Here is a 27,007-nt window from a genome sequence, read left to right as displayed (position 1 = left end):
TTGTTACAAAACATATTTAACAACCAAATAAAAATGTAATAAAAACATTAATTTTATTTAAAACAATTAAAGGACAGATTAAAAATGCACTATAGCTGAAACTCAATTGCATGGGAAGTTTTGACGAACTAATAATTTAGCAGTTTATTTCCATGTATTGTTATGAATGTATTACTTCATATACCGGCAATAATTAGAAAATCTGCTAAAAAGGTGTACAAACTTTGTTACATCACAAAAATATGGCGTTTTATTTTTTATTTTTAAGATTCCCTGCTAGCGCAAAAAAAAAAAACAAAAAAAAAAACAAACATTTCCCCCGCAGTCGTGGCAAACGGATACACACAAACAACTGAACTACGACTCTGTGATTGTTGCCTTGGAAACCGTTACATAATTTACATCGGTGAGATGCTGCGGGAGGCAACTGTTTGCATGTAAATCCCTGCTGATGCAAAACACACTTTTGTGTGGATTTGCACACTTTGAAAGGTCACCGAACTCAGGGGAATTAAAGACGGCGTCAAGTCCTGGAAGGTACAAAGAAAATGATGTTTAAGAGCTTTTTCAAAAAATAAATAATGTTAATATGTTAAAGGATTTGTGGCTGATTTAGTAAGAAACCGGTATAAAAACGCCACGATATGTGTACAACAACAAAACAGCCTCAAGGGGCTCTAAAACCATGATTAAACATCTAAATGCTAATGCGAACTCACAAGGAAAAAGTCAACACAAAAAAGAATTTTGATGTTAAAGACCCGAACTGCAAGTTTCGATTATCAGACGGTAAATTTAAGCAGGTTGATGGATTTACTCCTGCAGATATTAAACGTGGCTCAAATTGAACGAGATTAAAGCAAATCCTCGCAGAAGCTCATTCAGACAGAAGAGACTCTCAGTCTGGACTCTGCTGACAGAAGCTCCTGTTGGGGGACAGACGAAGCCCAAAAGGCAAAACACAAGCTGCACACAGACCCCTGTTACGTAATGCTGCTGAGGTTTCTGCAGGTTTCACAGACTCAAATTTAAGACTTTTTAAAAACCATTTTGCACAGAATTAAAGACCCAGAAATGTATCAATTTTGTCCAGATAACTGATGATCAATTTGCATTTACCCATGATAAACACAAAAAAGCTAGCTACCTAGCTAGTTAGCAAGTGTATTAGCACTAGCAGTGAGTTACAGAACACAACAAATATGTTTGAGTGTGACTCAAACTTTTGCCCGACAGAAAAGTCCAGTGAGAAGAAAAAAAAACAACAAAAACCTGAATTTACCAAATTTAAAAGTCCTGTCAAAAGGCCGGTTTTGGATTTTAAATTAATTAAAAAAAATTAAGGCCTTAATTTTAGATATACAAAGATAAGACTATTCAAGCATGGATCACATCCTGTAATGCCAGCTTCCTGTTTTATTTCACATTCTGTTTCCATGTGTTTTTCTTTGCATTTGTAGACAAAGATGTTCTCCCCATGGGAAAAAAGTAAACATAAAATAACTTGGTGTAAAAAGAAAATATAAAAAAAGGCAACATAAAGTTGCTTTTTAGATGGGTCGGGATTAGGGCGTCGTACCTGCAGGTGGGAGGAAGACCGTGGCGGCGGCGCCGGAGGCGGCTGGGCCGGCCGGTCTCCTCTGCTGCGGCTGATCGTGGTGGAAGCCTGAGCTCTGGGGTCGGGCCACCTTGCTGAGCGGCTCGCAGGCCCCTCTGGCCTGGCCGTCGTGGGCTGTCAGCGGGTGGCAGATGGGATGGCTGAGCAGGACGGGTGCTGGCATGGCGGCGGGGAAGAAGAGGTCCCTGTGCTCCTTGGTGTACTTGGGCGTGGTCGGGGCGTCTCCTGTCGACTGCTGGAGACGGAAAGAAGGAGAGTTGATGTTGTTAAAGCAGCTGGACTTCAAAAGAGCAGCAAACCATCATCCCCCTTGAGGCTGGAGGCAGGAAAAAAATCAAAAAGGGTGATCCACACTGAACAGAACAGCACTTTCCAGACAACATACATCAGCGATATTAGTCCAGCTAATAATATCCTGCGCAGAGCGATGCGGCGCGGCGCTCCCTGAGGGGACCGGAGGCTGCGGTACCTGCATGCTGCTGAATGGGCTCAGCTCTTCTGAGCCACTTTCCTGGCCGCCCTTTAGAGGACCACTTAGAAACACAAGAGCTGCACAAACAACCTGCAACGACGGCCAGCCTGCTCCCAACAGCTGCTGTCATGGTAACACAGAGGAGCACAGTTGAAGAAATGAATAAACCTTCTCGAGTTTTTGATTTCGAAAGAAAGAAAGAAAGAAAGAAAGAAAGAAAGAAAGAAAGAAAGAAAGAAAGAAAGAAAGAAAGAAAGAAAGAAAGAAAGAAAGAAAGAAAGAAAGAAAGAAAGAAAGAAAGAAAGAAAGAGAACGGTGCTTGTTGCATAAGTTATAGCTGCATTTATTGGAGAGCAGAAAGTAAATGCAGTGACTTCAGAGGGTTTCTGTGGTAAAGGTTAATTTGATAATTAAAGGGATACGGCTGAAAGAGAAAAACAAAAAAGAACACTGGACCGAACTCCATCAAACACATAGCAGAAAGGCGCTCTGCACACGGTAATTTGGCTCATCTGCCATTTATCCCAGCAGCCTTCTGGGAGTTGAAGTCAAACGGTGCTCTGAGTCACAGCTGAGTGTGGCAAAATTTCCCAAAGGATTCACGCAGCAATATTCACCGAGAGAGGAGCGGATCGCTCATGCCTCAGCAGCAGCAGCAGCCGCAGCTTTGCTCCGGCTTTGATGATTCACAGCTCATGAATTAATCAGTAGCAGCTCAGAAACCACCGAGTCAGTCGGGCTCGGTGCATTTAGAGGAGCAGCGCACGCGAGAAAGTACACGGAGGTTCCTCAAGCGCCCCTCCGGTCTGCTCAGAAATGAGAAAGTGTGTAGTGCAAGGGGGGCCCACTACATTTCACATTTTCTCACATTTACATCCACGAACCTCTGTGCATTTTATTGAGATTTTAATCGGACTGAGCTCAAACTGAAACCCTTCGACGACACATAATGGTGGCAGCATGATGCTGCGGGGACCTGGCAGGAAGTGGGGAACTAAGTCAGAGTTGGTAGGAAGGTGGAGGTAAGAACTCTGGCTACTTGACGCAAAGGCCTTGATACTGGGATGACACCGTGGAAATCCCACCCACATGGTGGCAGCATCACGCTGTAGGAATACCTTCGTTTATTATCAGAGGCAATCAGCTGATACTTACATGTGAAACTGATCTCATCCACAGATCTTATCTACCTCTGCAAACATCTGAAAATCAGCCGCCGTCTCCTTATGCAAAGACTTGCAGCTGTAACTGCTGTGAAAGGAGGTTGTACAGGTTGGGGTGTGCGATATGGACAGGTTTTATCACACCGTTATGCAGTATTGTTGTAACAACGATAAGAAGAAATATTGATTACTTTGTTTTTAAGACTAACAGTGTGGCTCTGACTGCATGGCAGAGAAATTGTAGCCTCACAAACACAAACTGTGCTCTTGAAAAACCCATTTGATTTGTAATACGCTTCTTTAGGACACCAGTCACATAAAGAAGTCTGATTAATTAGTGAACGCAAGCACGCACGCACACACTGCATTTAACTGTATTTTCAAAATGACTGAAAAACTGCGGAGGCAATAGTGAAACTAACAAAGCTGGCAGTTTTGCAGAATTTAAAAAAAATGATTAATTGGAATTTATTGTGACAACGATAAATCAGAATTTATCACAATAAATAACGAGCGGCACGATAAATAAATGTCCACCGACTCGGAGGGGCTGCATACAAATCCATGCCACACTTTTCAGATTGCTACTTGAAAGTTTGAAAACCACGAACCAGTTCCTCCCCCAACTTCACTTTTAAATATTCATTACCTCATCATTAAATAAAATTTCACATTTAATCACACTCAGGAGCAGAAAAGCCACAGCCCTAAGCTGGCTCTCCGAAGAGCTTAAGCATTTCATTTCTTCAGGAGAATGTGAGAAGCATAAACAGATTTACAAGAAAAAAAAAAACGAGTGGAAGAGGAAAAGACGCTTTCCTCCCAATATGGCATCAAAGGCAGAGAGCTAACGTACACACATGCGATGGAAAGGAGCCGATTCTCCGGCTCGGCCCTATAAGGGCAGCGCTGCCTGTGCCGGGGCCGGACGGACACGCATGACTCTGGAGGAAGCAGGCGAGGACGGGAGCCGAGATCCGCTGCTTGGGAGCGCGACCGAAACGAAAACACGACAGCAGTTGTTGGCACGACAGTATCACATTAAGAGCAGTTGCGTAACACCGGCGAGTAAGTTTTTTTTTGAGAGCATTAGCTGATTCATATCTTCGCTGTAGGGGAGAACACTTCATCTCTAATAGGAACAGGTCACCTGTTTAAACATGTCCGCATGATATCTGGCTTTGTTTACCTTCGCTCAGGTGGTGGGTCTTTATTTATTTATTTTTATTTGTTGGGGGAAGGGGGGATGTTTATTTTTTAATATTGCAAGGTGAAAATAATGAATGTAGGTTTTATGTTTTTCTTAAAAAGCAAAATCTGAACAAACGTGCATCTAATTTTCCCCCCAGAAAATAAGTTCCACTGGATTTTATCTAAGGGTTTCAGAGTAGGAGGGGCTGAATACAAATGGCAGCAATATATGAAAGAAAATGTGCAGTTTCACTTTGATTTAATGCTTACTGTTGGTCACAATCGTCATGGTTTGCGGTTGTAATGTGATAAAATATGACCAAAAAAAAAGGTGAGAATATTTTTGCAAGACGTTTTAGCAAAATATTTGAATTTTAGCAAAATATTTGTTTTTTTCACAGAAAGCTCATTATAGAAGAGTCACACAGCTGCTTCAATAAGATTTAAACCCTACGCCCTCCCCACACACACACACGCACGCACGCACACACACAATTCGTTGTTCTCTCTGTCAAGTTACAACTACAGACATGAATCTTTGAGAAATTAGGATCACAGAACTGAGAAAACCTGATTTATTTTGTCAACATCTAGTCCTCATGAACCAGAGGTTCAGGGAACATCACCGTGACAACAGGATGTGGGCAGAGAGACCCTTGATAACTGTGTGGGCAGGAGGAGGGACGAGAGAGGAATGGGGGAGACTCCGACAGAACGAAGCAGAGCAAGTAAGGATTCGATGAGGAGCATGTTGGAGAAAACCCCCCCAAAAAAAACCCACAAGTGCAGTTCTAGCTAAAAACAGCTAATTTACAGCTGGATGAGCTTTTTTAAATTGCTCTTAGCTTCATTATGTTCCTGTAACTACAGGCTTACTGGTTGTGTAAGTGATCGGCGTTTAGCTGGAAACAATGAAGTGTTCGGCCAAAACCCAGAGGCTGAAGATGAAGCATAAAGCAAAGCTTGAGGCTATATTTAGCTCTGGCGAGGCTGTGAAGGGACAGACCTCAAGTGTTGGAATCACCGCATTATTAATCAGTTTAGCACATTTCAGATGCTGCATTCTTATCTCCAATAAGAAAACGGAACATCTATATTTAAACTTTCCGTAATCAGGCAAAGAAAAGAAATTTGCCGATGAGTTTTCCGCTCGACTGAGACGAACCAGGAAAATCAGCTGATGACCAGAATCAGCTGAGTTTTGCCTCAAAAGGAAAACAAAAATCAAGAGAAAGATGTAAAGAAGCTTATTAAATTAAATTGTATAATCGAGACATTTCTCCGGTCCACCCAGGCTGGCGGACGGCGAGAGAGAGCAAGACTTTCAGCAGGTAACAGTAAGGCTCAACGTACTACCACAAAGTTGCCTTTTTATTCTCTTTCACAAAATATGCTGGATTTGGAAATATTCTCAATGGACACTGATATTTTAATAATCCAAGCCAACAGTTGCAATCAAAAATATCCATATCCCTGGCAGGTTTACATGGTTCCTACAAGTATTTATTTTATTTTTCAAAATCGCATTCTTTCCCAGACACAAATGACTCGACTTTTTTCCTTGAGTTTTTAGAACTTTCTGAACATCGAGTACAAAATTTTAACTTTTAATTGCTTGAATAGTAACCAGGTCTGAATTTCTTTTAGGCCACAAATCATGAAACAAAATGCTGAACAGTGAAGCTGTTCGCTCTAAACCAGAATGTCACTTTGGTTTAGAGCAAAAACCTTTGGACTTATAAGGAGTGTTAAGCAAGGACTATATTAACCTACAAAAATGTAGATTATTTAAAGGATAGCTACATAAACTACATTTGTCAAAAACAAAAAAAACAGCAGTTTTGTACAATCAGACACTGAATAAAAAAAGCCTCCAAAGTACTGATGAGTATCATAATAAAATCAAGTTTTGAGGTGGCAGTTAGACGTTACGGTTTCATATCTACCTCAGTGGAAAAAGGAACTGAAGAGATAAAGAGCTGGTGGAAAAACTCGGCCTTACCTGTCTTTGTGCTGAGGTGGCCAACTGTATCTGGCAGAACTTCACTGCTTGGTCCAGAGCTACATCTTCATCGACCTGGGGCAAACAGGCAGAGTTGGGACATTAGCACAGAGCAGCAGGATCGAGTTGTGCATCAGAACCAGCAGGATTTCAACAAAGCTTCTGATAATTAGAAGAGAGAAACAAAAACCAGGGACTGTGGTAGTCTGTGGCCTCGGCTACGGCTCAATGCTGCAGACCCAAGAGCTGTACGAACCGACTGCGGCCATGTTCCCTGCAGCAGGCTGTTTGCAAAAGTTCTGAGCCCCCCGAGCATTTTCTCTCTCTCGCTCTTTTTTTTTTTTAAACCAATTTATTAGTTGTTTAAACCGAGTCAAGTTTGAGCACGCGGCAGCTTCTCGATTTCACGTCTGCCTCCTTTCAGACTCTCGCTGTTAAAACCACACACCGCCAGCGTATGCTCCATGTTCCGCTTCTGTTAAAAGCTTACATCAGCTGGACGGTTCTCAAAAAAAGAGGAATCCATCTTCCTTCCAGGGGAGAAGGTGGAGTTTGCCTCACGTAACAAGAGCCAGACAGCAAAATGTTCTGGCAGCAATGAAAGCCATTAAGTGGCTCATTTTGATTTATTCCCCCAATCACAGTTATGATATTTATCAAGGGAGAAACGAGTTCCACGCCAGACGGTCAACATTTGAAATTCTTTTAATTGCTGTAGTGAAGGGAAATTTTTAAAATCACAGGCATTAAGGGGACTTATGGAGTGAGTGAACCTCTGATAAGACAGTCAGACTAAAGCAGCGTGGCTCCTGATGGATGAAGAACCGGCACAATGTCGTTAAGAGACAGAGTTTGATTACGCCCAGGAGCCGCAGCTCTTTACGAGGCAGAGCTGCCTGCACGGATGACGTCTAGCTAAACCTCTTTATTGGCAAACAGTGAGTCGCTGACATTTGTCACCTGTCGAGCCGAGACAGTTTGATGGCAGGAAGCGCTGCCTTGTCTGAAACACGTGACACAGTGTTTTTTTTTTTAGATCGTCACGTTAGGAGTGAATCAAAATAAAACAATAATGTAACCAATGTGTAGAATAATAAAAAAAAGGAATAGAAGGCAGCAGAATAGAACGGAGGTGCTTTTAGGAGACATGATTTTGTTTGTTGAAGGAAATGTTGTAGTTGCAGTCTGTTATAGTGTGCATGTGTAACAGAAAACATCTGGTTTCAACTGGACTTAATTATAGACGAACCGCCCAGATTTGACAGAAACACAACTTACCCGTAACACTGTTTAAGAACTCCATTTTTTTTTTTTTTGGCAGGACTTGCAATAAATAAGAAATAATTAATTTTCTTATTTGCAAACTTTCTGCTTTGAGATTGTAGCAAACAAAAAACCGCAGACGACGAGTGGTCCGTTCAGAAAATGGAGGAGAATTATTTACATTTCACCAGCAGCATCTTATTGAACGTTTGCCACTGGTCGAGGACATTCCCGCCACACCACGTCTTTATCTAATCAAAGTTTATAATGATGCACAAACAACAAATATTTTACAAGCAGAGATTTTGCATTTATGGCATAATTAGTGAATAATTACTGAAGTCTTCATGACATGCATGTTGCTTACACTGTTGTTGTGATGACTAAATATTTGCAGCTCTAGCTAAAACCTCGCTTTGCCTTGATATCAGAAACCCGCCCATGTCTGGCACAAGTGTGACCCAGTTATTTCTGCATAAAAATGCCATTTCATGATATGAATACATAAACAGCTATGCTTAGACTCAGTTTCCTGCTGAAGGAATAAGAACAGAGTGATAGTAATCACAAAGGCTGAATTTAGGTTATAGAGAGTAAAAAAAACACACGTGGCTCTTTGTAGCAGTCCCTGAAAACGCAGATCGGGGAAAGTCCCTCTTCTTTTGTCACTAATTCTGTTAGTAGAGGGGTTTCCCGACAAACTGAAGTCGAGTAAAGAGGGTTCATGTTCAGAACGAATGACTTCGCACAAACAAGAAAATACCAGAGGAGAGTGTGTTCATGCATGCACAGGAGACATTTTTGAGAGGTTTACCTGTTTTATGAGCATGTACGTCTCGGACATGATCTTCTCAATGCGCCCCAGGTCATAGGTCATGATTTTCTGCCCTTGCTGCCAAACTCTGTAGGCATCGAGCAGCAGGGTTTTTCCGGACTCCACATCCTCTATGAGTTTCCTTTTCCTGTTTGGCTTTCGTAGTAAGGCCTGATCGGTCGCACCTGCAGCCGCCGTGACTTTTGGTGCGGCTGCCAGCGTCGGCTGCTGTCTCGAGCTGATGCTCAGCTCCTCCAGAGACAGCTCTGGCGGCGCCCGGCTGGTTTCAGTCGCTTTCTGCTGGGCTTCCGAGCCGCTCAGGGGGGCCTCGGTCTCTGCTTGGTTGCCCTGAGAGTCTGTGGTGGTAGAGGGCTGCCTCCAGAGGCAGGTTTCCATCTCCATCGGCTCGTCTGGCCCCACTTTGCTCCCGTCGTTCCTGGCGGTCTCTGGCTTCCCAGGAAAGCCCTCTTGAGTTATACTCCCTTTATCTGCTGCTGCTGCTGCTGCTGCTGGCGGCGCGGTCAGCTGAGCCTGCGTGGCTTCCCTGGGTCCAGTGTCAGAGACACAGGCTCCCTCTGTAAGCCCGGGCTTCTTAGGCAGCACATGTTTGCCGTCGTCGGGGCCGGGCCTGCTGGATGCGTCCGTTGTGGTCATCTCCCCCATGGAGGGCGCGGGCGCTTTGTGCAGCTGCTCAGACACCTGAAAGAAAGCAGAAGCTGAGAAAACACGAAGTAGGAGTGTGCCGGACGTCTGCGACCACAAACCAGCCGTGGCTGTTGGTTCGTTTTGCAACTTGTTCCTTCCTTCTTACCCCCGTGAGACTGCTCAGGTTGTCCTCCAGAACTTTTACAGTTAGGAAAAATGCACTCTTGGCCAAAACCTGGCGATCGACATCCCGTAAATATTTCCTTCGTGGGAAAACGAGAAGAGACGTCGTGAAGCCAAAAGACAAAACATCACATAAAACTGGTGTGATCGCACAAGTGGCGTCCTTACTTTCCCTGGTCGGGGTTTTTGTGTAGCATGAAAGAGACTTTTAGCAGAGTGTTGTGATCCTTAAGCTGAGAGAGCACCTCCAACAAGAGGACGACAGAGCGGTTCATATGAGATGCAAAACTTCCTGGGCGATCAATCTCATCCACTGGAATACGCCAGATGCCCTGAGGAGGGAGAAAGGGGAGACACAAAGCAAAGCAGAATGTCAGGTTTTACCGTTTTACCGTCATCATCATTATTGCTACAAACATTTCCACTTCAAATTTCTTACTATGGATGCCCTGATCTAATTCCAGGTATGGGCTCATTGCCCTAGATAAGGACTTTTTTTAAAATAATCAGCAGGACAGGCAAGACCTATGTCATGTGACCTGGTCTTTACACTTTGCTCAGATCACATGGTTCAAGGTGTACCAACTTCTTTAGGACAACTGAAACAGCAGTCACTTCATTTTATGACTTTGCCATCTGATATTTTGTAAGAAAACAAAGGAATACATTTACGAAGCAAGGAGAAAAAACATTTCTTCTGAAATCCTACCTGCAGTTTAAAAAGCCTAATGATCAACAAGTGATATAAAAAAGAAAGGATACATGCTAATGTTAGCATAGCATTCCAGACTACTGCAATGTTATGGTCTTCTGAAAGCGGAAAAACGACTTCGCTAAAACAACCGATACGCACATTAACACCTGTAAAATGTAAAACTTAAGTCCTAATAATATTGCTTTTATTTAGTTTATTTCCTTGTAAAAATGGTCACAGTGCTATAATCCTTGGTGTATTTGCAAATTTGCAGCAAACACTTGTCACAAATAGGAAGATTAAGGTTCATATACTTCATGAGTAATATCTGTCTGGAATACAATCAAACATTGAATTATGGAGCAGATACACGTCTGATCCCACCATCATGTATTCTTAGAGACTCTCTGTCTCTAAGAACGGGGGAGGGATTCGACTTTTTTGGGGGCAAAATGAATGTACGTAGCTGGACACAGACAACAACATCAGTAGCCTACAGGCTATTTGTTAAGCTTAAGGTGCTGTATTGATATTAGCTAGTCATCTTTTAGCTAACATTCCCTGTATCCAACAGCTTTACTCAACCCAGTCAGTTAGTTTGGGGGAAAAACTGTGAAAAGTTCTTTGCGTTTTGCTGGTTTGCTGCCGCGATTCTAACACACCTGCGTAGCTCTGCCCAGCAGCAGCAGGTCTCCTTCACTGCCGCACAGGTGTAAACCCAGCAGGAGCGTCGTGGCGCTCATGTTGCGTTTAAAGGCGTCTCGGAAAAACAGGTTACCACATGTTAACAACAGATTAAACAGTTTTAACTGCTGATAAAAGTGACAGAGGACACAGATATGGGAAGTGTGGAAGCACCTATTCTATCAAATTGACAGAGGAATAACAGAGAGTTGGCCATTCTAAGGTAAAAATCCAGCGTTCATGTTTTGTTTTTTTTCATCCAGACTGCTTCCCGCGCCCCCCCTCTGCAATGGCGCGCCGCCCCCCCTACGGGGCGTGCCCCACAGTTTGAACCTCTGATGTAGCCTATTGTGTATGAAAAAAAAAAAGGTAAACATCTAAAGTTTTGTACACTTAAATCTGTTCCAGTGTAATGGGAAACGCTGTTGCTGATGGCGGTATATATCATGTGGAATAAATTCAGGCAAAATCTCAGATTTTATTAAACACATTAGGAGGGAGAAGGTACGAGTTGGTTTCTAAGCTAGCAATTTCCACCTTTTGCAAATACTGCCATCTATGAACCTCAACTAGGTATGCTACTTTCACAGACAAATTAGCCCGACTTTGAGCAAGCAGAAGAAGACGTAGTCGCGAAGGGTCAATAGGTGAAAACATCACTGTCTTTATGGAAGACTGTACGATATTAGACAATCTTGTAATGGCAGCTATATCTTTAAGTATTGTAATAAAAGTAACAGATGTGATGTACTTTCATGGAAACTGCGTTTCCATGACTCTGCAATCATTAGCATGTTGGCCAAAGCTATTTCTGTCTGACATGAGCGCCTGCCGTCGGACTTTGATTAATATGTAAAGTACAAGTTCATAACTCTTTGAATATAGTCAACAAAACCTGCACTCCAAACAGGCTTTTGCAATATAAATATTGCACATACTGATGCGATGATGATACATTCACGATGCATTGCGATGCCCAAACTAAAACTACTTCATTCAAAACACATTTGCTCTTGGACGTTGGGTGTAAGATAATGTCCTCTCCCCTTTCTTGAATCTTAGCATCTTGGTTATCGATCAATGCGTGTTGTGGGCATCAAAGGCAGTGCAAGTCTATCCAACTGGCTAAATTATACTATTGTCAAGTAGCGCATTCAACAAGCTGCATCTAAAATATGATAACAAACCAGATATTACTTAAAGTAATGAAAGTCTTTGGTGATTTAGGAAAAATGATCTTTTTATTAAAACTAGGAAAAGTTCAGGCTGATCTGCAGAAACTCTGATACTATCAAGAAAACAAAGAGTGACTGCGTTATCTACAATGTCATGGGTGAGAGCTTTAAAAATCACAATGTAGACCATGTAATACCGGATAGTTTGTAATGTGATGTTTTACTGAATACACAGTGTCTAGTATTTTACTCTGTGTTCCCCATTGCTAAACATCTTTGATTGAAATCAGGGCCAAAAAATAAAAAAGAAAACCCAATCGGGACGTCCTCATTCCTTATCGCCATGAATGTGGGCGTTAATGATTTTATCAAGCCAATGCTGATTATAAAATCAACCAGTTATGTAAATACTTTAAAAAGCAGTCATGTTTCTTAATCTAAGCCTGGTTTTGCATGCCCCCCTCTTTGCCTTTAAGACAAATGGAGTTTCTGACACGTGGAAACAATTAGCAACAAGACAGAGAGAAAGAAAAAAAGTAGTGCTGAAAGGAGGGAGAACTAGTGGAAGTGAAGTTCACACCATTCAAAGAAGCCCTAATGAGGAGACAGAAAGGCCTCCGGAGAGACAATGTGGACAATCTGGTCCCTGCACCAGGTGGAAAGAAAAGAATTGGGGGAAACTTTCTCTCTAGGTACACATGATAGGCAGCCTCATTAGTGTCCAGTTCTGTCCAACACTTGTAACAAACCAGCAGACGAGCTGCCAAGAACTGATGAGGGATTTTCTTTGTTGATGGAAGCGTCCTGTTGCAGAGAGCACATGTCCTCTCAGCAGGTAAAGCCGAGGCGGGCCGAGGTCCTCTGAAGTTACTGACTCCAGTGCAGATGGTGCTCGGGCGGAGGAACAAGCTACAGTCAGAGAAAGCACGTGTCCCAGAGCTCAGGCCGCACACAGAGAAATGTGTGTGAAACAAAAAAAAAAAAAAAAGAAAAAGAGAGATGACAGTATCAGGATGGAGCTAAACAAATGAGATGGCGCCATCCGCTCCTGCTGGAGGCAAGAGGGAGCTGAGCGCCCCTAACAGACAACTCCAGATTGTCAGATGACATTTTCAAAGCCAGTTTAGAGGAACACGACAAAGACAAATCCTTGGGACGGACTCACAGCCTTCGAAGCAAGAAGGCGTCAGATCGGGTTATCTGAACAAAACACAGAAAGTCTTCTGAGGGGCGGGAGGGGTAAAAACAAACAAACAAAAAAAAAAAAGTAACTAAACTTTTAGTTTTCATTTGCTCTTTGAAAAATTTTAAGTGAATTCTCAATAAGCTGTTGCTCTTTAAAAAGCTATGTTATGATACGGTCTGAGCTGCTTTTTTTTTGACAGATGTCTACAAAAACAGACGTAAGGAGAATATGGGACTAATGTCTCTCTGATTAGAAGATTTGTTATTGTTACATGATGGAATCAAGCAGAGCTTTAGAAAGGGTTTACCCTTTCAATGTACAGATTATGAAAAGCCTCTAACAAGAGAGGAACAAGCTCGGTGGGTGGTGGTGGGGGCACGCGCACTTAAAAAGACATATCTAATGCGGAAGAGTTGCTCTTCATCAGAGAACCATCCAATGACAACAAATCTCTTTAGGGAAAGCAGAGCCGTGGCTTTACCCAGATTATTCTGCAACCCACCAGCTAAAGCAGATTTGTAAGACTTTTACTGCAATAATTTTAAGCATCTCTCTTTTTTTTCCCCCCCCTCCACTTGTTTTCAATCAGGGATGGAAAAAAAATAAATCATGGCTGCTTGAAAAACGGTGCCAGCTTTGGCACGGATATAACGACACATCACGAATCCGTCAGACTGGGATCAAGAAGCAAAGCGAACAAGAGGAAACAGTGTCAGAATCTTTTCAAGAAAGAAATCTGTTTTTTTTTAAAAGACTATAAAGTCAAACATTTAAACGTGAACGTGCTGCGATGTTGGCCAACGAGAAAACACCAAATTGATTTTCAGTTAGGAAATTGTCTATTTGTAAAAGCTGCTCACTTTGGTGTGGAAGTTGTTACTGATGAATGAAGTCATTTTTTCACTTTCACTGTCAGTAAGATGTAAGGAGGTAGTAAAGAGAAGTATTTTCTACAACATGTCGAGACGCGCTGATTCCATGTTAATAGAGAGAGAGCAAGACTAAGTGGATAGCAAGTAGGCTAATGCAGCTAATTGCTCAATTTTAGTCTTTCGTGCAAAGACTCATGTTGAATTTATAAATCCGATGATAAAAATCTACATCTGTAAGATCATAAATCTCAATTGTTATTGCAATGACAGTGTGTGCAAACAAAGCCAAAGAGATTTTTGGCAGGACATTATCTTTGAAGTTATCACAAGTTTACACTTCATTGCAATAATACAGTTGGGCTATTGAATGGAGATCAGCTGCTCCTAATTGAGTAAAAAGTGCATTAATTGTAATTAGTATCACCACTGCAATTTTATTAATATTGTTCTGATATTATGTATCTCTACTCTCTAATCAATAGCTGCAGAGACTGATGCTTTAGTAATGTAAGCCACTCCATCAGCACTAACTGTGCTAACAGCTAAGATGCTAGAGATAGTTTTTAAAGCAAATGCTTTCTCACTCATGGGGTGTGATGCTGCCTCTGCTGTGAATTTGAATAAATTAATGATTATTTGTGGAAGAAATGGAATGAGAAAAACAACAACACTGTTTTTAGATGTTCTTATAAGGAAAACCGTTTTGACTCCAATCTGTATCAGTTTACAAAAACTGGGAAATGAAAAACTGGCAGCAAAACTCTGACACCTTTATGTATCTGGCAAAAGAATTCATCACAAAATGCAACCATCACATATATTTTCTTCCTTGAAGATGAACAACATAAAAGTTAAACTTGGTCATTTACAAGCCTTAAAACGAACAAACATCTGGAGCCACATCCAAAACCCAACTGACCCAAATCTACTTGTTCTGGTCGAGTTTTAAGACGCCACTGATGACAGGAGAAGTCCAAAGACGAACAGAGAGAAAGTTGCACAAACTGTTCAGTACATTCGCCTTGGAGCAGAAGAGTCACCTACACAGCAGCCAACAACTGCAGCTCAGTCAGTCACGAGAATTTCACAAAAGCTGTTTAGAGTTGCAACTTTAAAGCACAGCGAGATTCCTGGGGAAGTGTCCGGTTCCTCCAGAAAAAAACAAAAAAACAAAAAACCTGTTCTTCAGCAGCTCTGCATGCTTAGAAACAGGAATTATATTGCGCAAGTCACAAGAAAAAGCAACAAAGCAACTCACCATCACCAAAGAAAGCTACTCCACAGCGCTTGTGCTAGTACTCTTTTGGACAGTTTCCTGCTAGCACCAGCAGCCCTGGCAGCTCCTCCACCCTGAGAAAAAAAAAAAAAAAAAACCCCAAGAGGCTCACGCTCTAAGAGCAAGTGGCGGGTTGTGTTCGGGTGCTGAGGTGGCGGGAGCCGCTGAGGAGGAGGGGAAGAAGAAGAGGAGGGAAGCACAGCTGCACATGGCAGAAGAAGAACAGAAAAAAAGAGAGAATGGCAGCTGCCTTGGCAAGACGAGAAACAGCAGCGGAGTCAGGGGCAATGAGCTCGGGATGCCGCTGACAGACGAGCTGACTCGATCCTCTCCTGGTTTCAAACCCTGCCATCTCAAAACAAAAACGCCCACGCACTTTAGCTGCGCTCTACTCTGACCCCAGCTTGCTGGAGTTCTCTCCTTCTCCCCCCCTCCTCCTCGATTTCTTTCTCTCCCACTATATAGAGCAGAAGGGCCAATCACTGTGGGCCTTTGCCAGCCAATCGGAGCCTGGAGGAGAAAAGCCCTCCCATTAGTGTACACCCACATTATATGCGCGCACACACGCAAACACACACCAACAGGGGAGTGACAGAAAGAGAGAGTAATGAGGAGAAAGAACGAAACAGAGAGGAGAAGAGTGGAGGGGAAAAAAACAAACTAGGGGTGGGGTTGAGAGCGTGATCAACCTGTAGACTGAGCAACAGTAAAAGAACATGAACAGACCTAAAGGAAAATCTATTCTGAGCTGCTTAATCAGTATAACAAGAGGGGAAAAAAACAAACATTACAATCAAAATGTTCTGAAAATTAAATCCTACATTTAGCAGCAGTAGCTGTGCAGGACACCAGCCCTCACCTTTTCCTCTCAACTGTGTTCGTGCCTCTCCAGCTGGCCGGCAAACACACACACACACACGCACGCCTACGCACACACGGGGTAAACACACCTTGTTTTTCCTGCTTCCTGTTGTGTCAGTGAAAGAACAAGTCTCCACCAGCTAAACGGAGTAAAACGGCGGCAAAGGAATGCATGCCAGCAGCCAGGAAAAACCCTCTAACATGCAAATCCAAATATCAACTTCCAAAACATAGACTCACTGAACCATTACTCCTCCTCATAGAAAAAAATCTAACCAAAACAATGTTCTCCTTAGCAAGGCTCCACCTACAGAACATTGCACAGCTGAACACACACAAATGTTTGAGTCACACGTCAAACTGCAGCGAGTAATGCAAGAGTAACTGCCTCCCACCCCCTCCTCCTCCTCCCCCACACACTCCCCAGAGGGGTGGGGGGTTCAGTTAATGTAACAAGACTCAGGGGGTCTTGCTAGACGCAGGTAAATTGTCTAGGAAGGCTTATTCTTATTCTGATCAAAAAAAGAAAGAAAGAAAAAAAACACGGACATCCATTTTCTCAGAGTGAACACCGGTGGGAGGAAGAATACGCAAGATGCAAGTATGTGCGTGGTGTGCGGAAAGGAAGCACGACGTAAAAGTGAAAGAGCACGGACGACTCCAATGTAGTCGTAAATGGCTCGAGAGACACGCATCATATTCAGTAAGCCTCATCCCTTTCTAGGAATAACTATGATACAATAAGAGTATTGGGATTACATACTAAAAAATAATATCTTCGATGCTTTTTTTTTTTTTTAATCTCTGCAAATAAACTCAACACTACAAGTGAATAGAGTAACTGTAGGTTTTAGCAAGTCAAATGTAAGACTTTTAAAGAGCTTTGTAATGCCACCTTGAATGAAATTTAAGACAAAAAACTAAATATAGATGGATGGTTTGGAGATTTTGCTGTATTACAATCAAGGCTGGCAAAAACTGAAATTTTTGGGGTTTGTTTGTGGCTGTAAGCAGTGGAAAATTTATAATTACTCATAACAGAAGCAAAAACAGCAACTAGCAAAGGTGTTAGCCTCAATCGGCTCAAGTCACAGAATGTACCGTATTTTCCGCACTATAAGGCACACCTAAAAACCTTAAATTTCCTCAAAAGCCGACAGTGCGCCTTATAATCCGCTGCGCCTTATATGTGGACCAATATTGAGCCACAACAGGTCTAGCAACTACGGTAAGCAGCCGCCGACTTCATTTTCGCTCGTAGAAGAAGAAGCGTGCGGTGCATGCTGGGATAGTTGTCAGAACGCTGGTTTGTTAATAAAGTTTGACTGACCTATCTACCCATAGACATAATATAAGAGTAGACCCCGCATTGGCTGCTCCGGCGCAGGAAATACGGCGGCCATCTTGGAGCGGTCGTCCCTTCTACTTTGCTCAATCAAAACAGCAGAAGATGCCTCAGCACTGAGGGATATTGTTGTTCGGATCGATGGACTATTGATGTGAGGGCTCCACAGACAACATTTCACAAGTTAGATGGACATATTATTGTGTATATTCTGTGACTGGAATATTACTTTACTGTATTTATGTCCACCGGCGAGATACCAGCTAATATTAGCTACAGTGCTTGGTGTAATACGGGGTTCAGCCCCGCTATGAAGGCTAACTGAGATTCTGTAAATCTAAAAAAATTAATTATTCTCTAACATTGACTTAGATTATCTGACACAAGAGCCTGCATTAGAAACGAAACAATGTAACACACATTATAAATCTTATATTACGTGTTATAACATTCACCAGCAAAGTTTACACAGGTGGTAAAGACTATTATTTATATGTAATTCTTTCACACATATGCACACACACTCACACACCTAGGGGCAATTTAGAGAGACCAATTAACCTGACAGTCATGTTTTTGGACTGTGGGGGGAAACCGGAGTACCCGGAGAGGGCTCACGCATGCACAGGGAGAACATGCAAACTCCATGCAGAGGGGCCGGGAATCGAACCCAGAGCCTTCTTGCTGCAAGGCAACAGCTCTACCAACTGCGCCACTGTGCAGCCCTATATTATTCAGTATTAATCATTATTTATTTGTGTTTGTATAGTTATATAAATATGTATTGATCTTACTAAATAAATTATGAACGGCTGTGTGCTTTGTAATATGCTCATCATACATCAATATCAGAATATTCCATTCCTATTCTATTGTTATAGCCACTAAGCATATTTAAATATGCTGAACTATGTATTAAAAACATACAATTGTTTATAAATGTAGCTTTGATAGATGTTTGAATATGGTTTCCACTAACAAAAAAGCGTGTTATGATCGATTAAATGCGCTGATACGTCATTGTGCCTGCTAAACACATAACACTGAGTGGAGTGGTGGACGGCTCCAAGATGGCCGTCCTAAATCTCGTCAGCGACAATAGGCGAGAGCAGTCCATGAGGCATCTACTCTTATATTATGTCTATGTATCTACCTACCGACCTGATAATCAGGTCGTCTGCAGGTCATTTAGCACCACATTCTCCACGAACATGCTGTGTGCGAACGGAGAAGGGTTCTGTTCGCACCCTGGGCCGAGCGACTGGCCACGCTCGGCCCAGTCGCGGAAGGCTCTCCTTGCCGACCCGAGTCAGACTGTGTTGTTGACATTCTTTATGTCGACAAAGTGGCTTTAGATATTCATCCGGGGTGCTTCGGCTGGGGTAACCAAGGGACCAGCCCCCATACTATACATTTAAAGCCCGGGGGGAGGGGCGAGGGAAGAGAGACAGAGACTGCGGCGGCAGCGTGTCGGTTGGTCTGTGTTACCCAGAAAGCAGTTGGCCACAATATCGCAACACCAACACCGTGAGTGAAACAATGACTGGGGCAGACTACTATATAAAGTACTCGGGGACCATTTCTTTATTATTACATATCCACATTTGTAGAGTACGGAACAAATCGCGTCCCGAATAGGTTCAATACGGCGCAGGTGGCAACCGTAACTGTAGTGTCTATTCTATGCGCCTTATAATGAGGTGCGCCTTATATATGAAAAAAGTTTTAAAATAGGCCATTCATTTAAGGTGTGCCTTATAATCCGGTGCGCCTTATAGTGCAGAAAATACGGTATTTAACTTTACCTTCATTTGTGTGAAAAAAAAAGAAGAATTTAAGACATTTTCAGGTCTTAATTTCTGATACATGAATTCAAGACTTTTAAGGATGTGGAAAACCTCTACGCTGTCCTGTCAAAATGCTAACATTTTCTTTTGTTAAGAAAATAAAAGAAAGTAATATCATTTCAAAACTTGTTGCACATTTTACGTGTCATTTACTCTGCACAATTCAACTCCAAAAACAAACATCTGTTAAGGGTGAAAGGCAAAAATAAATAAATAATAAAAAACTGCTCGTGTAAATGTACAGAAAAGAACAGCAACCAAAGGCTCCAGATATCACAATATTGATATTACCACACCTTTATATGAGGCATTATTTTTTTTGGTCAAGCATAAATCACCCACATGTTTATTGGTTAGATAAACCTGGGCTAGTCCTAGAAATCCTTTATAAATAATGCAACACAGCCAAGTTTGGCTCATTTTGTTACAGCAGTATGTAGGTTACTTTATGGAGGCCCCAGTAAATGTAACTCAGCCAAACCATGAGGCCAATGTGGGGCACCGTAACCTACATTTGGGGATGTAGAAGTAAAGCTACAGTGAGGCATTTTCAGAGTAATCTATAGGCAGAGTAAATCCCGTGGAAATAGGAAATAGATTGTTTTTGTTAGCGTTCAAGAGTTTCTGATGCTCAAAAGTGACCTGTCAGCGGATTGAGGCTTCCTTCTCACTGTAACACCATGTCAGTACCGTAGCCCAAAGGGGACAAGCAAACCACATCAAAGAGAGTCGTTTGCATTTTTGCAGCCACAGTATTTTGAGTATGATGACACAATGTGTGATGGGATCCCACACAACGCAGCTTTCACACTCTTGTGAGGAGCTCTAAGAGTCTCTTTAGCCGACAAGATCCTACTCATCGAAATTACCTATATTATGGTTTTTCTATTTTTTTTAAAGAAATACAAATACAAAAAGCGATTCAACACTTTGTAGAATCACATTTTACTGGGTGCCTAGAATGCATTTCTTATTTGCAAAACAGTGTTTTTTTTTTTTTTCTATTTTGGGTAGTCGTTCATACTACTGAATGATCTGACCGCAATCAGATCCATGTGAAAGGATTATGGCTCCAAGGCGACCCAAATGCGTAGAAGAATGTAAATGTCACATAGAAGCCACTGTTTACGGGAGTAATAAAGGATGGAGATGTCTATGGATCGATTTTAAAGTTATTCAGCAACTGGAGCCGACAGTAATGTCTCAAGATCATAAGAAGAGAGAAGCTAATAAAGATATATAAATAACAGCAATGTCCTTTGTTGGAGAATTGACTGAAACTTCTGTAGAGAAGTCCGTTTGGACGTGTAGTCACAGTTGGGAGTGGTGGGATTGTGACGTGATGCGCTTTGCTGACAGACTTTTTTCATAAGTTTACAGTTAAAATTGTCAGCTTTGTTTACGCCCTGACTTATCGCGTCTGGCTTCTGGTGGCACAGAATTATGACGCATGTCTCACGTTAATGACATAAAATGCAACGCGACTGTTCAGAGTGCAGGCGCTTTGAAAACTATCAAATACATATCCAACTGAGTACTAGGAAGCGACGCATTAAAAAAAAATTTCTTTGGGTGAAAAGATCAAAATTAGACTGTTCAAAATGCCCTAAAATAGTTGGACATGGTTGCATATGGGCAAAACAAAAACGGAAAGGAAGAAGAAAGAAAAAATCTGATTTAGGATTTTGTCCAAACATTTTGATTTAGTTTCAGTCAATCTTCTAACTTTTAAAATGTATTTTTACTTTTACTTTAGTTGTCAATTCCAGTAACTTAAAAAACCCAGATCATATAAGATTTTATGTTTCTTAAATTAATATTCATCCTAGAATAGAAAATGATTCATAACTTCTAGTCCCATTTCACATAACTACAGTTATATTCGATAGTAGTCAGATCTAATTGATTGATCTGACTAGTAAAATCAGAAGCTAATTTTATTGTCAACAGAAATAACAAATATTTTCAATAGGTATTTGCCATTATAACTTACTTTGATTAGTTTTAGTTCCGTTTTCATGTGTAGAGATGCATTTTACAGAAACTCTGATTCTGTAATATCTACTAGATATTAGAATAAAGGAAAATGTGTGCCTGTGTGTGTTGGATCACAGTTAAACGTTAATATGTCTGGTGCCGCGGGTTTGGTTCAAAGAGGACTGTAAAGCTCAAACAGTTGGTGAGCCGCGGTGGCAGGTTTGCATCCAGAAGGGGCTCCGTGAGAACCCAGTGGGAGCCAGAGCATGGCAGAGTTCTTCTCCAGCTCAGACCCGGCCCACATCAAATCCACAGTCTGTTACCGGGAGCTTTCCACGAAATCAGCATTTCACTCAACAGCCCAAAGATTCAACTACGTCAAACCGAATGTTCGCTACCGAAGAGAGTGACTGAATGAGGTCTTTAGGCTCTGATGGTTAACACGGGGAGCAGATGAAAAATGCATGTCAAGTGTCCATGTCAAGTGGAAAACGTAAATAAACTGACATGCAGAGCAATGATTTAATAATTTAAACTGCAGCTCTAGTGACTCGACATTGGTTTTGTTATTCTGAGAGGCAGATATTTCAACAATCTCCTATTGTGTTACAACAAATAAAGAAGTGTCTGTTTCCACTAACCCTTTGGGAGGAGGGGAGGGGGTGGGGGTTACTTCAAGGGGATGATTACATGTGAGGGGAAAATACAACTAATAGGTCGCATGGTTTAATTCAACTCTAACAAGAAAAAGAAGAGGTCAAGTTCCGGTTTGAAGGTATATTAGAGTTCTGGAGACTTTTCCATCATTCGATTAAACTCAACATTTATTTACTTGAAAGGGAAATTAAATGTCGCAACTCATATCAAAGAGGCGTCGTGGATGATGATGCTGTGGGCAAGAAGGATCTCCAGTAGCAGTCAGTTATGCAACGAATCTGAAAAAGAAGCCTCTGACTGAAGACTGTTGTTCTCTTAACAGCCATGGCATGCCAACAACAAATTCATAGAGACAATGTCTCACTATAAAATGTCCTGGATGACATCTTTAGCTGTTGGCAAGCTCTGCTAATCCACCTCAACTACTTTTGCCACTCGTCCTTAAAGAAATGTTGTGTTATGATCGATGGAGAAGAGAGTTTGAAGTTCCCCCGTCTCTCTCTGCTCTAGTGGTTAAAATCTCTAATTGTTCAAACAATTTTTTTAATTCTCTGTAAGAGACTGTGCACAAATATTTTTAGTCCCATTTAGCATGAAGAAACAACCCCATCTCCCCACTGGTTGGGTTGAGCTGTCTGTCAGCAGTACGTGACGACTGATCGAAAGGAAATCCCCAGAGCATTTTTGCTCTCACTGAAATGAAAGCCCAACAGAAACAAACGAGTCAACTGTTTGGGAATCTTTCTGGTAAGAGCTGGCACTTATCCCAGCAGTTCAGAGACATAGAAGTGGATTAAATAACCTGGACAGGTCCCGTCTGTCATAACGTCAGAAACAAATGACAACCACACCCCTACGGACAACATAGTTACCAACTGATCTCACACACACGTTACATTGTGGAGGAAAACTCCACAAACAAGGGCCTTGGTAGACAAATGCTAGCCTCGACACGAGGCATCACAGAACCTTGGTTCATCATCTGTAGAGTTTTTTAAAGCAAGACAACTTAAATTTCTTAGACGTTTGCATCATACTGCTTCTATGGATTAAAGTCGATTTAAAAGGGCAGTTTTCACATCGTGTTATGTTATTTCCTCATCAAAAACATATGTGGAGTGTTGCCTTTAATTCTTTCATGCATGCAAAACTCCTTTAATCTCCCATGGCAACTATTCACCTGCGCAAAACGAGTAGTGCAACCGAGCGCCACCTTCGAGACGCAGTTTCCAAGCCGAGCTTCAAAATTACAGAGCACTCCTGCCCCGCGACTTCCTCACTCAGCTCCTTCAGACTAGCCAGCAGGAATTAGCAAACATCTGGTGGAACTGCACATCAGCTGGGCTCATTACACGAGCTACTTCTCAATGTAACGCTGGTAAGAACCATGATAACGACTTGAAAGAGAAGGGATTTTGTGATGACGTGCTGAAGGGGAAGTGTCAGAAAGAGCAGAAGGTTCTTAAAAAGACAGAGGCCAAATTTCAAGGCATTAAATTACGCAGTCAAATTTCTTTTAAGTCATGTTTGACATATACAGCATTTTTATAACAACTGAAGGCAGTCCCTCTGGATGCTCCCAGTTGTCCTACTGACATTTGCATTGTTTAGAAATAACTAATCAGAGTAATAACTAATCAGAGTCATAACTAATCTGCCTCAAGTGGAGGAGTTTAAGTATCTGGGGATCTTGTTCACGAATGGTGGAAGAAGGGAGCGGGAGATCGACAGGCGGATTGAGGCAGCGTCTGTCGTGTAGCGGGCTTTGTACCGGTCCGTCGTGGTGAAAAGAGAGCTGAGTCAAAAAGCGAAGCTCTCGATTTACCGGTCGATCTACGTTCCCACCCTCATCTATGGCCATGAGCTTTATGGGTTTCCTCGGCAAGGTGGCTGGGCTCTCCCTTAGAGATAGAGTGAGAAGCTCGGTCATCCGGGAGGGACTCAAAGTAGAGCCGCTGCTCCCCCATGTCGAGAGGAGCCAGTTGAGGTGGCTCGGGCATCTGGTCAGGATGCCTCCTGGACACCTCCCTGGTGAGGTGTTCCGGGCACGTCCCACGGGGAGGAGGCCTCGGGGAAGACCCAGGACACGCTGGAGGGACTATGTCTCTCGGCTGGCCTGGGAACGCCTTGGGATTTCCCCGGAGGAGTTGGAAAAAGTGGCTGGGGAGAGGGAAGTCTGGGCCTCCCTTCTGAAGCTGCCCCCGCGACCCGACCCCGGATAAGCGGAAGAAAATGGATGGATGGATGGATGGATGGATGGATAGATAATCAGAGCCAAGAGAGATGTCTTAGCACTGTCAATCATGCTCTTGTACGCAATGCTCACACCTCTCTCCTGTACAGCAAGCAGTGTTGTTCAAGTTTATCGTCGTGCTACAGCTGTGCTAATGGAGGAGAAACAACTTTACAGGACAATTAATTTATGGTGTTCTCTCCAGGCTTCGCTGTGGAGGGAGAACAGAGCACGGGAGGAGGGACCTGTACGGCGCGTTTGCTCAAATTTTCAGGCTAAGTCCATGTTTTTTCAGAACTTAATACTCCAGCTTTAATATCAGCTTTTCATACTTGGAAATTAGGATTTTCAAATCTTGAAGTGTTGAATTGTTTTAAGGCTCAAATGTAACAACAAAGTATAGTGACCTGAAACGAATTCGAATAACATGAGCCATACATGAGACTTACGTTGAACAGGTTTGTCTTGTTTCTTTCACAGAAAAGTCCTTGTGCTGGCATGTGCTTCAGCTGTTGCCATGGGACACTGCTTCCTAGCAACACATCTCTGGCCCACTGTAGGTTCTGTGATGGAAAATAAATGAAAGAAAAAACAGAAACATCTATTTGCATGTATACTTTGAATAAACACACACGCAGTCACGCACACACACCAAGAGACACAAACACAAAAAATGAATACCCAATAAATCTAAATGAGAAGAGGAGAGGACTGCTCATTTGCAATCAGGAAAAAGCAGACCTCTTCGCAGCACAGTGACTCACAAATCAGTGTGGATACGAGAGACGTGGTTGAAAAGATACCAACCCAAAGCCCCTTGGTGTTATCTGCTACCCCAACCCCCCCAAACACAACGGCACAGAAAACCAAAGACGCCCCTCGCTGCCGTTTTTTTCCGAATGAGGATTAAAAACGGTCAGTGAAAACGAGCAGAAGAGTTTCCGAGAGCACAAGTGGCAAAGAGGCTTTTAACGCTGGACGTGTCGGCGCTGTGAGGGCGGCTAAGCAACCTGTGTAAACAGCCACGCATCAAGTGACTGTCATCATGTCCCTGCCAGGCTACATTCGCTTTCAACCAAACTGCTGAAAACTCCACTGACTATAAAAAAGAAGAACCAAAAGGAAGTGTTACAAAGAGTTACATAAACGGCAAACCTTTCCCTTTCAGCTTAGAAAACACAAATTTATCAAACTTCCTTTTGCAGCTCACAATGAGGATAATTGTAATTATTGAACAACAATACTGGAGGCCACAGAAGCAGAAAGGTCAAACGAGCTGACTGTGAAACATGGCCAAACTTGAGTCTTTGAGCCGCAGCGATGCCTGTCATGATACATTTCCCTGGATGGTAAGTTATTGTGATAAACGATGATGCTTTTCAAGTAATGTCATGGCATAATAATGCAAGAACACCTTCTCAAAAGATCAATAAACTGTAATATCTAGCAAACATTTCACACTGGAACTGGAAGACACACGAGAGAAACAATCACGCAAATTTAAATTATCGAGCCCTTGTTTGAATTTATTTCGATTAATTGATTTATTGCGACATGCCTAGCTGGAGCTGCAATATACTGAACACGGTGCTGACAGAAGGTCGCTATCTCAGTAAAGCTCAATGCAGTCTTCCTATGCCAAATTGGCTGATGGAGGACTGCGCCACCACCCACACCTCTGCCCACAGAGGCTTACAGCCAACAAAGTCGGTGCATCACTGCAGTGCTCACAGGTCCAATAATATAAATAAATAAATAAATAAATAAATAAATAAATAAATAAATAAAGTCAATGATAAATTCGCAACACATCTTAGCGTGTTTACACCCAAATATTTACCCTTAATACTGTCAGAGATGCAGCAGAAAGGTGTAATAGTAAAACCGACCTGATGAGTCTTGCTGTTGGTGTAGAAGTAGGCCAGGCGGTAGAGAGACTTGTAGTGCTGAGGGAAGCGGCTAAGGCAGAGAACCAGAACGCGGACACACATCTCCACCAGCGTCCGTCTCTGCTCGGCTCGTTCTGCCGGCAGAGCTTTGGGCACTTCAATCGCCTCAGCGGGGGGCTCGGGCTTCTTCTTGCCCTCGCTGGCCGGGTTCTGGCCGGCGCCCTGCTGGGGGGCTGCTGGCTTCGGCGGCGTGGCCACGATGATGAGAGGAAGAGGGCAGGGGTCGGCAGGGAGCTTAGGGACCGGTCCCTCTGGAATTTCCACCACCATGCCGACAATTTTCTCCTGAATAACTTTCTCTTCCGTCTGGACGCCGGTTTGGTCTCTATGTAAAACTGAAGACAGAAGTCAAATAAATACAGTACAATACGATACAGATATCTGACTTATTCAGATATCTGTATCGGAAATTGGTTTGATACCAGACAAAAAAATTTGTATCTGATTATATCGGCTATCAGGCCAGAACTAAAATCTCCAATAGAAGCACTCGCCTCCAGAATTTAGTACACCACAGCATTTCTATCCAGCAGCGCTTGTATCCTACACACAGACCCTTTGGTTAATAATAAATGGGTCAGTTGATCTCATGGTGTTTGTTGTTGACTATTGTACTCTGCGTGAGTAAGATAACATGATCAACCATTTTCTAACATTCCACACTGCAAAATAAGCAGTAAAAGCAATATGTATAATTCCTGCTAATATCGCATCGGGTCAATATCGGTATAGGCATATACTCTAAGCTGCAATATCGGTATTGTATTGGAAGTGAAAAGGTTGTATCGGGACACCTTTAGTCTCGGCTCTTTGGTTCCAGGGTTGCCTGCTGCCCCTTTGTTACGCTAAGCTGTAAACTGTTTAACAAGTGTAAAAATGGTATCCTATGGCCAAAAATAC

The 27,007-nt window shown here is 42.5% G+C and overlaps 1 protein-coding gene across 4 annotated transcripts in view; it reads right to left on the bottom strand.

Moving 5' to 3' along the window:
• cabin1 (calcineurin binding protein 1) overlaps nt 1-27,007 on the bottom strand; it is a 51,690-nt gene that overhangs the window by 2,809 nt on the left and 21,874 nt on the right. For all 4 annotated transcript variants that reach the window (XM_017306768.2, XM_017306769.2, XM_017306770.2 and 1 more), the window contains 7 exons: nt 26,048-26,442; nt 24,608-24,721; nt 9,520-9,683; nt 9,335-9,431; nt 8,524-9,222; nt 6,447-6,521; nt 1,580-1,853 (listed from right to left, as the gene is read on the bottom strand). In XM_017306768.2, coding sequence (XP_017162257.2) covers nt 1,580-1,853; nt 6,447-6,521; nt 8,524-9,222; nt 9,335-9,431; nt 9,520-9,683; nt 24,608-24,721; nt 26,048-26,442 — 1,818 coding nt within the window. The remainder of the gene's footprint in view (nt 1-1,579; nt 1,854-6,446; nt 6,522-8,523; nt 9,223-9,334; nt 9,432-9,519; nt 9,684-24,607; nt 24,722-26,047; nt 26,443-27,007) is intronic.

This window comes from Poecilia reticulata, chromosome 9 (assembly GCF_904066995.2).
Source record: "Poecilia reticulata chromosome 9, P_reticulata-male-v2, whole genome shotgun sequence".
In the NCBI taxonomy this organism is placed as follows: Eukaryota; Metazoa; Chordata; class Actinopteri; order Cyprinodontiformes; family Poeciliidae; genus Poecilia; species Poecilia reticulata.
This window is presented reverse-complemented; position numbering and strand designations above follow the sequence as displayed.